The following is a 13,858-nucleotide window of genomic DNA, read 5'->3' as shown; positions in this document are numbered from 1 at the left end:
TTCATCAACGGGCCATCAATTCATCAGAAGGTTGGAACACATTTTCCAGAAGAAACTTTTCTGTGTGCTTAAGTAAAAATACACAATTATTAGTGAATGAGACCCAATGGACTAAATGTACATATTTTGGTTTATATTGCTGTTATAATCTGGATAAATCCAGTAAGTGTATGGTGTGTTTTTTCTGGTGTGCTGGCCCCACAGGTGGCTCGCGGGGTGTGGGATTCATTCGCTTTGATAAGAGGATAGAAGCTGAGGAGGCCATCAAGGGTCTGAACGGACAGAAGCCCTCTGGGGCTGCTGAGCCCATCACAGTGAAGTTTGCCAACAACCCCAGTCAGAAGACCAGCCAGGCAATACTGTCGCAGCTGTACCAGTCCCCCAACCGACGCTACCCTGGACCCCTCCACCATCAAGCGCAAAGGTTCAGGTAAATGCAATCAGATGGGCCTATAGTCTACAAGGTTACACTGAGCAAACAGTAGCTATATATTAAATAGTAGTCTTTAAAAAAGGCATAAATCATTGAGGAGACTGCTAAATTGTTTGAATACTGTAAAAAAGAATAAAGGCTAGAAAATAGGTGTTGTAATTGCAAAACTATGTTGCCTGTTCACTGTTCAATGTCACAACTAGGGCTGGGCGATATATTTAATTTTCACAATATTTTGTAATAAATTACTTGCAACATAAAATTAACATGATTAATATTGCAATGATTTTAATGTGCTTTTTATTTAGCTTTTAAGTTTCCTAAAGAGTATGTCATTAGACTAGTTTTGCTATCCTTTCTTGTCTCAGAACTCGCAAATATGAGAGCATTAAGATACAGATGTATTGATTGCATCTCTGATTTAAACTTCAGTAGGGAAAAGGGCGTTAGTGTTGATAAGTTTGATTCATTTAAATGTTTCAATGTATCAATTCACTTTGTTTGTGTCAGGGCTCAAAAATACATAGGGAATTCTCAGCATGGCAATTATTTATATTTTAAAGTGTATACAGGTAGTACATTTATATTTAGGTAAATATTGCTAGTATGCCATTATTATGTAAGAACTGTTATATTGGTTCATATACTTTGCATTAACATTATTACAAATAATTATTTATATATTATAAAAAATAAAAAAAAAGGAAAACATGCTTTGATTAATTGTAACTCAAGTTACAAATTATAATTTTCACAACACTTTACAATAAGATTATATTTGTTAACATTAGTGATGAACATGATGAACAAAAATTAACAAAGATTGATATAATACATTGTTTATTTTTAGTCCACGATACCTAATGCATTAACTTTTGTTAATAAATACAACTTCATTGTAAAGTGCCACCAACATCACCCTTTTAAGCCATTTCAAAGCAAATTCATAAATATTGGATTATATATACTGAATAAATCAAAAGGCTGAAAAATATTGCGCTTTATTTTTAGCTATATCACCCACCCCTAGTCACAGCAGAGGAATGGCTATTCCCAAAACAAAAAAAACAAGATTCAGAAAATAAACCAAAGTGAAGGACTGATAAGAGACAGTGGGGTTCTGTTGTTCACAATGTCCCTCTGATTTCTTTTTCTCATACGCCATCCTCCCCCTTCTTTCATTTCACATCTGTTCCTTTCATTTCAGTTCAGCAGGCCAGCAATAACTTCACTCTGGCAGCTAACACCTTTACAGCCCAAGGCAGTGGTTCTCGACCTTTTTAAAGGCACTGCAAAGTACATTTCTCTGGCATAGCCCTCACTATGCATGAAGGTGAATAGTTAGTCACAGGCAACAATAACAACACCTTTTGATCCCGCTATTGAATTGGTAGGTCTTTGCTTAAGATCTCCTCTCCTCTGAGGCTAATTCACATTAAACATGAGTCACGTCTTATGAGCTTCGAGCTGGCGAAGTCTGCCAATATAGATGAAGACATCTTGCAGTGAAAGTTTACAGCTTAACAACAGCAAATATAAGTTCACAATCAAGCAGACATTTGAATGCATTATTGATAACAAAAGCTTAATATATTTAGCTTCTTGATTCTTTTACTTTTGCATATCCAAAATACTATTTGTTCAGTTTGTGCTTTCAGTATGTGAAGTATTTATCTTCTTAGCTTAATCCAAACTAGGATTCCATGTGTTGTAAAGTTCAGCTAGAAGTAAATAGGCTTATTAGTGCAGCACACTAACTAGCTTCACCAGAAAGACCATAATGGTCAACCAGAATTCACAAACAAAATTTGCTTGGCTCTGTTGGTTCACCAACTAGACCGGCATCTATATCAGCACTGAAATCAGTAGAGTAGTTAGTTAGCTATAAAATACTTTGGATGAGTTACTATCTATCACAACCTGCAGCCTGGACTGTCGGTGTGATGTTTACTAAAGCAAGTGATTCTTTGTCAAATAGGACTCGCTGAGCTATTAGCACCACTCTGCAATACTGATGACAGAAATTAGTAATTAATTCCTCATACATCACAAGCAGTTATTATTGAAGAGATTTGAAAAGGATCAGCCCCATTTGCATGTATTAGTCAGCCTTACAAAGGCATCATTGTGTTGTGTGTGTTTGGAGAGGCAGTGTGAAAAGCTGTAGGCAGGGCCGAGCTGGGTTGAGACAGGCCTGCAGATATCTGCTTTTGCACCTCAGAGCCCTCTCTCCAATTAACTCATTTATCCAGAAAGCAACCTGCCTTGCTAATTGGCTAATTGGCATCTTAATGACTCGACACACTGAATGTACTAGTTTTATTTTTGTTGTTTGTTTTTTTTCTCCAAGTTCACAGAAGGTAGCGTCACCAACTGTTGATCCACCACAGAGAGATTCTGAGTGTGCGTATGTACACGTGTTTGTCAGAAGTTCAGTTTGAAATGTAAGAAAGCAGTAATTAGCCCTGTCGGCCATCTTGTAAAGATTTTAATAGGAAATTAGACAGGGCCAAGCAGAGTTAGGAAAGGAGGTCGCAAAGTAGCCAAACAGACAGAATCCCAAAATGAGAATGACTGACGGGGAAGGAAAGTGTAATACACTGACCCAGTGGGTCACTGGGGCTAATAGAGAGACAGTAGAGAAAAGAGGCACTCCCAGTTAATGCTGTATTAAATCCTGCCTCCAACTTCACTGAAATGTCATTTTATATTAAAGTTTTCAGGTAGGCTGAAAAATGCACTCAATTTCATCCATGTTTTTACGATTAATTTATTTCTCTTTTCAAGTTGATTTGTTTTGTACTTGCTGTCATACCCCCCACCCCCCCCCCCCCCCCCCATCACTGTTTCATCGTCACTATATTAATACATTACAGTATTACAATACAGGGGTGACTTCAGGTAATTTGGGCTTAATTTACCTTACGTATATATTAAAATGAGAATTTGGACAAACAAAATGTCAGTTGCTCAAAATTCTCTCATCATTTATTCACTCTCATGCTGTTCTAAACATGAATGTCTTTTTTCGTCTGTGGAACAGAAAAAGAGATGTTAGGCTGAATGTTAGCCTCAGTTGCCATTCACTTGTATAAATAAAAGAAGCAATGCAAGTGATTGGTGACTAAGGTAAACATCTCCTTTTTTGTTCCATGGAGGAAAGAAAGTCATTTAAGTGTAACAAATAAGTGTATGTAAATGATGACAGAATTTTCATTTTTGGGTAAACTATCCCTTTAATTGTAATTCCACACCCCTTCTACATAGATTGAAAAGCAGCCGAAAAGTCTAAATTGATCTACTGTATATAAGTATTCTATGCCAGTCATAGAATCTATTCAAATTCAAATTTGAAAGTATGTTAAGTATGCATAACATAAAAATTAGCCATCCAGTCTAGCTGCTGTTCCAGCACCTTAGCAAACTATAAACAATTTTAGGACTGCAGCACTCTTAGATTCAAGTTCATGGCTAAATGCTTCCAAAAGCAGATAGCAATTGCGTTAAGTATGTGTGATGCTGGGTGGGCAGTCGAGTGACCTCCTGTGTTACCATTAGCGCTGCTTCAAGTCTGCTGCTCTTTTGATGTATGATTGACTCTGTGAGATGCCTGATGGGGCAGCACAGTGTAATGGCCCATCGCTGGATGGGTGTCTTCCTTCAGTGAGGCAGGGATGTAGCATTAGTTCCATTGAGTGAGTCGACCATCTGCCTGGCATTAACCCCAGAACCCTCCTTCTCTTTACAGGCTGGACAATTTGCTTAATATGGCCTATGGCGTTAAGAGGTAATTAAAACTTCACCGAATGCCAGATGTCCATGTTGACAGTATGATTTTTATCCTGTTTTTTTTTTTTTTTTGCTTTTCTAAAAATCAAATGCACTCAGTTCAGTTCACAGTTTTCATCTTTCCTTGAGTTTCCTTTTGCTTATTCCTTTTTTTTATTTCAACCTACCAATCATTAGCCCTAAAACGTAAGTGTAAGTATCTTTTTTAATTTGTAGTGTTGAATATGCATTGTTTGATTATGATGATTATGAGTTCTATATTCCGTTTTGGTATTTTATGTTTTATTGTGTGTAGCAGATGTTATGAGGCGTGGCTTCAACAGGATTCAGGGGCTGAAACCGTACTTCCGTCCAGCTCAGGATTATAGATAGCTGCATATAATTTTTTTACACAGAAACAATAATAAAATAAAAAACAAATAATAAAAAAAGTTATATTCCTAAAGTATAGAGTCTAACACTGAGTACCAACCAGATGTGATGCAATAAAGCATCAAGCAATAAAATGTCTCTGTGTAATTCAAAATGTTTGTCCTAACCATCCATGGCCACAACATGTAAAAAGCAACAGGACATTTTGTCAGTCACTTAGTTTCTGTTTCTGAGGCATCATGCTGGGTAGCCCCGCCTATCGTGAAATCTCATTGGTCCAAAAAATCTAGATTTTCCAATGCATGTGATCTTCATTTGAACGATTACAATATTGACTCTTCAGTCTCAAGATCAATGTGAGTAAATCACTCGCACATGCAACCAAATAGTGCACTATATATCTGTGATTTGCCACTGGCTGGTAAATGTTCAGATTTCGCTCACCAGGGTTTGTGAAGTTTAGTGGCAAAAAGTTCAGTTCACTGTGTGTTGAGAGTAAAATTTTGGTTTAACTCATTCCGTGTAATGTGTCTAAAGGCGAGAGCCACATAATTAATATGTTGATATATGAATAACACACTTTATAATACCCTTTCTGTTCTTTACAGTCAGTTTTTGATTAAATCAACAAAAAAATAAACATTTAATTCTAATCACACATAGCTGGTATTTGATAAAGAAAAGTGTGACTTGTCAATATGCGCTCAAACAAAACAAAAAAACATTATGACAGTATGTATGTCAGGGTAATCACAGAGCCAGCACAATGTAGGTAATCTCTTATCTACACTTTAGAGTGGGCAAAGAAACACAGACCAGATAATAGGAAAAGAGTGTTATGGATCTTAACCCCACTGAGCTTTATGGGATCAGCTAGACTGTAAGGTGCGTGAGAAGTGCCCGACAAGACACAACTATGGCAAGTGCTACAGGAAGCATGGGGTGAAATGTCACATGATTATCTGGACAAACCAACAGCTAGAATGCCAAGGTTCTGCAAAGCCGTCATTGCTGCACATGGAGGATTTTTTGATGAGAACTTTTTGAAGTAGTTTAAGTAATAGTAATTTTTCATGTTATTACAACAACAACAACTTACATTTATATAGCGCTTTTCTCAAACTCAGAGCCCTTTACATATTATAGGGGGAATCTCCTCAACCACCACCAGTGTGCAGCATCCACCTGGATGATGCGACGGCAGCCATAGTGCGCCAGAACGCCCACCACACACCAGCTATTGGTGGAGAGGAGATGGTAGAGTGATGTAGCCAATTCAGAGCTTATTATTAATGTCCTGACTATACACTGTGATCAGTTGAATGCCACTTTGGTGAATAAAAGTACCAATATCTTTCCATAAGAGCAAAATCTGTAATCATCCAAACTTTTGGCCACCAGTGTGTGTGTATATATATAGTTAAATGTTTATTGTTTACAGTACATGCTTAATTTATAATGCAAAATATATAAATGCAATTTCAAGACATTAATTATATTGATGGAATGCATGGAGTTTTTACTAAACTAAAATGTGAACAAAATGATGGAAAAACTATAGATAAAATAAAATGTCTAAAATCAATATTTCATAATGTAACTGTAACGTACAATTAACAGCATTAGCTGAGCGAGTATTGCTTTCATATGTAATCAAAATGGACATTATAATTGAAATATACCCAAATGATTCAGAATATAATTGAAATTGGAATCAAATCAAATCGAGAGCTATTGAATTTGAAATTGAATTGAATCAGGAAATCTATATCAATACCCAGCCCTACACATTAAACCTTAAAAGGACAAAAGAATGTCTTGTCTCTTTGAACTTGTCGCATCACGCCTGTTTAGGATGCCACAGTAAAATAGAAAACTTGGTGACACTTTACAGTTATGTTGTATTCATTAACATTAGTTAAAGCAATAGTTAACATAAACTAACAATAAGCAATACTTTTACAGCATTTATTAATCTTGGATATTGTTAATTTATACATACTGTATAGTACTATGGTATCGTTTTTACATTACAAGTTGTATATGTTAACATTGATTAACACAATAAAAAATAACATAAACAAACAATAAACAATAGTATTTTGAACATTAAAGAAGTAGTTTACCCAAAAATGAAAATTATATCATTTACTCTCCCTTATGTTGTTTCAAACCTTATTTGAAATACAAAAGGAAATCTTAGGCAGAATGTAAAGCTCAGTCACATGGAAAACAAAAGCCTCAGTCACCATTCACTTTCAAAGTGTGGGTTTTGTTTTTCATGGAAGAAGCAAGTCATACAGGTTTGGAACAACATGAGGGTGATTAAATGATGACAAAATGTTAATTTTAGGTGAACTATCCCTTATACTAATGTTAACCAATAGAACATTATGCGTTATTTTTTGGGTTTATGTGTTTGAATAAGTTGGTGTATAGCTAGACGGAGGGGGTGACAGCTCACCTGGATCCCTGCAGGAAATGTAGCGTTTCACTGCAGGTTTAGGAGCCTCTGATCAGTTGGGTTTGCTTATGTTCTTTTTGCTTTGTGCTGCTGTGATTGTAGCGAAAAGGCTTCTTCTCAACATGTTTTAGTGCTTATGACATTTTGTTGCATATTTTAGTATCTATTGAAACACTTTGATGTCCATCGAACACCAAAAGATTCAAGGCTAAGATGAAGAAGGGTAGCATGAAAGGTTGTGCATTGCGTGTGTGTTTTTTCATAGATAGTTTCTGTAATGATTGAAGGCTCCATATTTTACTGGATTTCTTCTCTTTCTAGAGAAGTCAATTTCTGTTTAGCAGTGGCTGAGCAGAATAAACCATTTCAGTTATTGTTGTTGAGAAAGCATGCTCGCAGGAAAATGTGTTCCAGAAAAATTATAAAAGTTTGTGTAACAGTTCAAGGATGGGCAAGGAGGAGACGGGAACCGGCTGAACAGTAAACGTGAAGTTTTAATGATATAAATTAACTTAAAAAAAACATAAACAAACAGACACACATGCAATGCAGCCATGTGCATCTCTCTCTCTCTCTCAAACCGGCATCTCCAGCTCCCCATTATATTGCTCTCTAGCTGATCAGCTGATTCGGCACCGGCCATAAAGCCTTACTCGCCTTTCTCCTGGGGGAGAGACAAGTGAAGGCATGAGTAGAGGGAAAGGGTAAGTGGAGACACAGAGAGGAGAAAGAGTGAAGAAACTGCTCACCGGCTCCCGGATGCACTGTTGCCCGGTCCTCAATCGTTTCTCCGCCCTATGGCACACACCAGCTCGCTCCTCCCCCGGCGGACGGCAGCGAGTCCTCTGGCACCAGGCGGACGGAAACGCTCCTCTCCTTCTTCTGAGTATGGCAGCAGTTCCTCTGACTCTCGACGGCCGGCAGTGACCCCTCCATCCCCAGGCAGACTCTGCAACAGCACATCCCTCCTCCCTCCTGGATTTCAGCACCAACTGTAACAGTTCAAGAATGGGCAAGGAGGAGGCGGGAACTGGCTGAACAGTTAACAAAAAATGTTAATGATAAAAATGAACTTAAAACAAACATAAACAAACAGACACACATGCAGCACAGCCGCGTGCGTCCCTCTCTCTCTCTCTCGAACCGGAGTCTCCTGCTCCCCTTTATCTCGATTTCCCGCTGATCAGCCGATTCAGTGCAGCCTCACGGCCCGGCCACGCCCTCCTCCTCGTCACACTTTGTTTTGAAAAAAATCTGTGTTTTTTCTGTTCTATGTCAAGAGCTAACAAGTCACAGGAAGGAAAAACAATAAAACAGGATATGCAAACAAGGCAACAAGATCTTTCAAAAGAAATGAAGATGCCTTTTTATTTACACTGTACACTCAGCTGTCAAATCGCTGAAAATGACATAAGCCTGTCTGTCTCGAGAGACAAGATGAGAGAATTTAGGGGGAGGCGTTATTCTCAGTGAGCACGCTGTAGAAAGTAATTTATGAACAGAGCCCAGTCTGAAGAAGTGAGCATCACTTGGTGAAGGTGGGCAGCATGGAAGGGTGGGATGGCTCCAGGTCAGTCACTTGTTGCTATGCAACTCTTTGTCCAACAGACAGCGCTCGGCCCTGCCCTTGTAGTCACTAGATGCCTCTGTATCAGCAATAAGCTTGTCCGACCCTCACCCACTCACTCTACTACAGATGACTGGCATCCAAATTACCACGAAGCCATATTTTGCCTTCGTCTCCACGATGAATAATGGTGCCAGATTCATTATTTACAGAGAAATACCGGCGTAATTGAAGTCATGAGATGGTTGCTTGTCACACGGCGCAAAGTGAACCGACTTACCATTATACCCTTCATTTGCATAATGAGACACAAGCGACAGGACACAAAAGAGAAAGAGAAAGACAGATGCATTGACTCTGCCAGGATGAACAGTCTAAAACGCAGATGAAACGTCTGAGTAATTCTTGGCAGAACAAGAAGCATGGAATTTGCCGGCCCTGTAGTCCGTGCAGTGCTATCAATCACAGTTACACACTGCAGAGCGGCAGAGGGTGTGGGTGGAATACAGTCTTGTTCCCCGTGCTAGCTAGCTGGAAAGCACCACTTCCATTTTCTGGTTGCTGGCAGCTACCTATCCCCCCTCCCTATCTTTGTTGAAGACGGCAGCAGCAAAGCGGAAATCTCAATTAAAGCACACCCAATAATGCATATAGTCATTCCTTAAGAGGTGGAACATGAAATTAACCTTTTATCTAATTTACCTTTTATTTAAAGTGGAAATTTCCTTAAAGCGGAAAGGCAATTAAGTGAAATCACCTGAGCATTCAAATCTCTGTATCATGAGGGAGAAAAAGGGGAAGAAAGGAATGATTACAAGAAGAACGAGAGCAGATCTACTTAAGGTAGTAATGTGCAGAGTTCTCATAAGTTCTTCATATTTTCAATAGATCCACACAGGAAGACAGGGAAAGAAAAGAGCTTTGTGTCTCAGCGCCCGTGCGAATGACACTTCTGCGCAGTCCCCTGCAGCTGGCATCAGAATGCAGACTTTTTTATTCACGATTCATCAAACCCTCTGGTTGCCTTGCATCTGAATAATGGAGCAGATACTCAGACTTGTGTTGGATAAAAAGTGATAGATTAAAAAGACTGCAATGGCACACAGCTAGTGATATTCCAGGCCTAGTTTCGATCACATCTGCCTGTGATTGTGAAAGTGAAATTTCAAGTCTACATAGCATTGATTACTAATGCAACTCTTCAAAAATCAGCAGGTGAAGACAGTTAGAAACAGCAAGTTCAGTTGTGATTCAGTGCCACAAAACAACTTACGTTTTTTTTCACCTCTTTCATTTTTTCCTCTCTCTCTTCCTCCAGGTTCTCTCCCATCACTATTGATAGCATGACAAGTCTAGTAGGGATGAATATCCCAGGTCACACAGGAACGGGCTGGTGTATCTTCGTCTACAACCTGTCGCCAGACTCGGACGAGAGCGTTTTGTGGCAGCTCTTCGGACCGTTCGGCGCTGTCAACAACGTCAAGGTGATCCGCGACTTCAACACCAACAAGTGCAAGGGGTTCGGTTTCGTCACCATGACGAACTACGACGAAGCGGCCATGGCCATCGCCAGTCTGAATGGTTATCGGTTGGGTGACCGTGTCTTGCAGGTGTCTTTCAAGACCAACAAGACCCACAAGTCCTGAACTCCCTTCCCATCACTTGTGTAGCTTTAAACAGCTCCTCTATTACTAAAACCCACCTCCGCCCAATCTGCTACTCAAAACAGGAACACATTCAACCAACAAACCCACAAAAAAGAACTGGATATGGCTTATAACTTAACTTTGGACCTATAAGCCAATGTTGCCTAAGTATTACAAAATGACAAATTGAGAATACTCATTATTTGTAGACCCTGGATGTGGTACAGGGTTTATGTTGTATGTCTTTTGAGTTCTTGTGGTTGTTTTCTCTTTTTTCTTTTCTTTTTTTTTCTCTGTAAACAGTAGCAAAACCAGACCGCCCTTATTTTGAAGAAGAAAATGTCCTTCTTTAGATCGAACTCTCTTGGTTTCGATTCAGGATTTTTTCTTTCTTTTTTAAATCCGGATCCACTGTCGTTAGAATAACACCTCCCTGGTAAGAGAACAGGAGGGGGCTCTTTTTAAAAATCGTTGATCATTCATTAATTTTTTTTGGTGTAAATTCTTAGAAATCCCCAAAATGAATTGACAGGGATGACACCATCCCTTTTCTCTAATGCAGAAGATGTTTCTAGCATAGTTTTGGTTTTGTACTACAAGCAAAACACACGTCTGTCCTCACGGGGGATTAGGGGGAAGGGGAGAGGGAAGGGATGGGTTAGCACTCCTGATGACACGTTACGTACAAAAAAAAACTACACACACACTGTTGCCAAAGAGAAAATCTCTTTGCTTGAAAATGCGTTTAGAAAATAATGAAAAAATAAAGAGAAAGAGGATCTATTTTTATAAATAATGATTAAAATAATTATTGAAGAATTTTTACAAGAATCTGGATTTGAAAAAAGAGAAAAATATTTTGACTGGCTAATTAGGGATGGGGAGGGATCAGGTGCCACCTTGTCTTGTTCGTTCTGCCGTGGTACTTTTTAGGATCAAAGGTTGTTTGTTTTTTGGGAGAACTGGATTGGCGATGGTTTTGTAGATGGAAGAATTTATCAAGGGATGCAAATTCAGGCAGGTAATTTTTCATAGCAGTAATTATTCAACAGCGATACCCAACAGGAGACGGAGAGGGGTCTTCCCAGGCCGATCACATCTTCACAGTCAAGAGCCCAAAGCAAGGCCACTCATCGTCCACTCATTTTCTTTAGATCATCAGTCTTTGGGATATAAGTAATTAAGATGTATACACACACTTATCCATTTGGAAAGCATACATGATTGCATTTCTTTCGCTCTAATTTTGTGGTATTGCATTTGAGATATACTTCCTTTAGCGATCAACAGTAGGTGCTATATTACATGGTTCACATATCTTAAATATCCAACTTTGTTGTTCTTCGTGTTGTTTAGAGAGAAAAAAAGAAATTTCGATGTTGGCATTATATTAAGCTGCTGTTTTATCTTTTTTGTTTTGTTGTTGTTTACTTTGATTGTCGGCCCCCATCTGGTCCCCCAGATAAACAAATTCGGGCCTTGTAAGAATCACTTGACGAGTTTTCTTTGGCTTGCTTACTTCTAGGTTATTTGCTGAGTGTACTGCGTTTGTCGAAATTCAGCGATAATTAGCTAGTTTTGTTAGTCTAGTATTCGTTTCCTCAAAGGATCTATTACAACTGTGTATTTCTTTGTTGTGTACAAATAGATATATAGTCAACATTTTCTGTTCCGAGATCTATATCTATCTGAGTTATAACTGTTTTTTGTTTGGGATTGTCTTTTTTCATATGAAAACTTTATGAAGTGATGGTTCAGTTACTTAGAAAACTCGTGAGGAATCCTGTTTAATATGTTGTTATGTCGATTGTGAAGATAAAGAAAAAAATCAAGAAAAAAAATTTAACTGAAAAATTGGATCGGTTTATTTGATTTACCGCCGCAGCAAAAGAAATCGAACAAAAAGCTTCTTGAGAAAAGCTGTATTTATTTATTGACTGATTGATAGATTGTTTCATTGATTAAATTATTTATTTATCTCGATTATTTATTCGTTTGTTTCTTATGTTGTCTGTGTTTTTGCGTGATTCTGGTACAGGGAGGGGGGGGTCTTTCTGAGCTAAAGGGAACAAATGACTAGGGGAGACGCTCTTCCATTAGTCCTGTGCACTGAGAACTTTTAGTACGTTTGTGCTTTGTACCAATATATCAAAATTACAATATAAAAAAATTTAAAAGTCAAAAATGAAAAAAATGTTAAGAGGGTTGGTGAGGCTCTTCCCTTATTAATAGAAACAGTTACTCGCTATGCATAACCTAGCCGATAGTTCAATTTGCTATTGCTTTTTTCTTGTCTTGTTAAACATAAATCTTTAAATCTTTTTCAATAAAGTTTAGTCTTAATAGAATGTTATAACAGTTGTTCTGGTTCAATATAACCTGTGATAAGTTTGTGTAGTTTTAAAAGCCACTTCCCACCCTCCCTCCACACACTACCGTTGCTTTGTGATTAAACTTTATGCAAAAATGTGGGTTTGAAATGTAGTTTCTCATGGATCTCTACCACATTCATGTCAGGCTTTGCTGCCCTAATTTGATCAATATGTGTATTGTTTTAGTATTATTCATTGAATTTGAAATGTAACCTTCATTTAAATTACTTCTGCCATACTCAAAAAAAGCATTGACTCTGATTGTACTGGTTGAAGAAAAAAGAAATAGCTATAGAAGACACTATTTGATAGATGACACCTGTTATATATTTTCTAAGATATAGTCTATTTTGAGAGGTACATTTCCTGATTGGAGAGCTCAGCTCATGTTGAGATAAGAAGACCAGTGTGAATGCTGGAGAACTATTGAAATCATGCAGATACTGTAAATTCATGAACAGTCTTACATTCCTCCACCTCCTCAACTACACCTATAATGTCATCCATCCTTCCCCTGCTCCGTCTCTAGGGGCGGCGGCACAGCCCTTCTCAAACCCTGCTGCGGCTGGGAGTTTGAATTATGCAATGACCCCAGTAGAATGTTGTTCTGATGAACAAATTTCCTATATTATGTCCTCCTCTTTTGGTTAATGGCATCACCCTCTGTGCATCTGAATGTCAACGACTGTAAGAGAGCGCGTTTAGAACGCATCTGTGTGTGTGTGTGTGTGTGTGTGTGTGTGTGTGTGTGTGTGTGTGTGTGTGTGTGTGTGTGTGTGTGTGTGTGCGTGTGTGTGTGAGCGTGAATGTTTGTGGGGGTGTTTGAGACATGGGGCCATGCCTCTACAGTGCATACCCAAATCGCAGTGTCTGTACCCCTGTAGCGCCTTATAGTGGCAGCCTGCCAATAGGAACCCATAAGCCAGTAGTGTAGGAGGGAAGGTAAAGTGAGGAACAAGGCTCTTGTCATAATTCATTTTCTCCTGAAATGTGTTCATTGCTATCTGAAAAATCTATAAACCTTTAAAGACAAAAAATATGAGAAAAAAAAAGTTCACCAGACCAAGCTGGTCTCTCCTACTTACGTTATTACTTATCTATCGATTATTGATTATTGTTACTATGATTAATATTATTCTCATTATCCTTATTCTTATTATGAATCAAATTACTGCGATGAATGACTTCATGTTATCCTTGCTAGTTTAGGTCATT

The 13,858-nt window shown here is 38.4% G+C and overlaps 1 protein-coding gene across 2 annotated transcripts in view; it reads left to right on the top strand.

Annotated features, from left to right (window-relative positions):
- Positions 1-13,492, top strand: part of LOC127630877 (ELAV-like protein 4) — a 102,023-nt gene extending 88,531 nt beyond the window's left edge. Inside the window, exons 6-8 of one of the 2 annotated variants that reach the window (XM_052108721.1) lie at positions 205-430; positions 4,182-4,220; positions 9,944-13,492. In XM_052108721.1, the coding sequence (XP_051964681.1) occupies positions 205-430; positions 4,182-4,220; positions 9,944-10,271 (593 nt within the window). In that variant the 3' untranslated portion in view covers positions 10,272-13,492. The remainder of the gene's footprint in view (positions 1-204; positions 431-4,181; positions 4,221-9,943) is intronic. The other variant, XM_052108722.1, reaches the window with a different exon arrangement.
- The last annotated feature ends 366 nt before the right edge of the window (positions 13,493-13,858 follow it).

This window comes from Xyrauchen texanus, chromosome 37, assembly GCF_025860055.1.
Source record: "Xyrauchen texanus isolate HMW12.3.18 chromosome 37, RBS_HiC_50CHRs, whole genome shotgun sequence".
Classification (NCBI taxonomy): domain Eukaryota; kingdom Metazoa; phylum Chordata; class Actinopteri; order Cypriniformes; family Catostomidae; genus Xyrauchen; species Xyrauchen texanus.
This window is presented reverse-complemented; position numbering and strand designations above follow the sequence as displayed.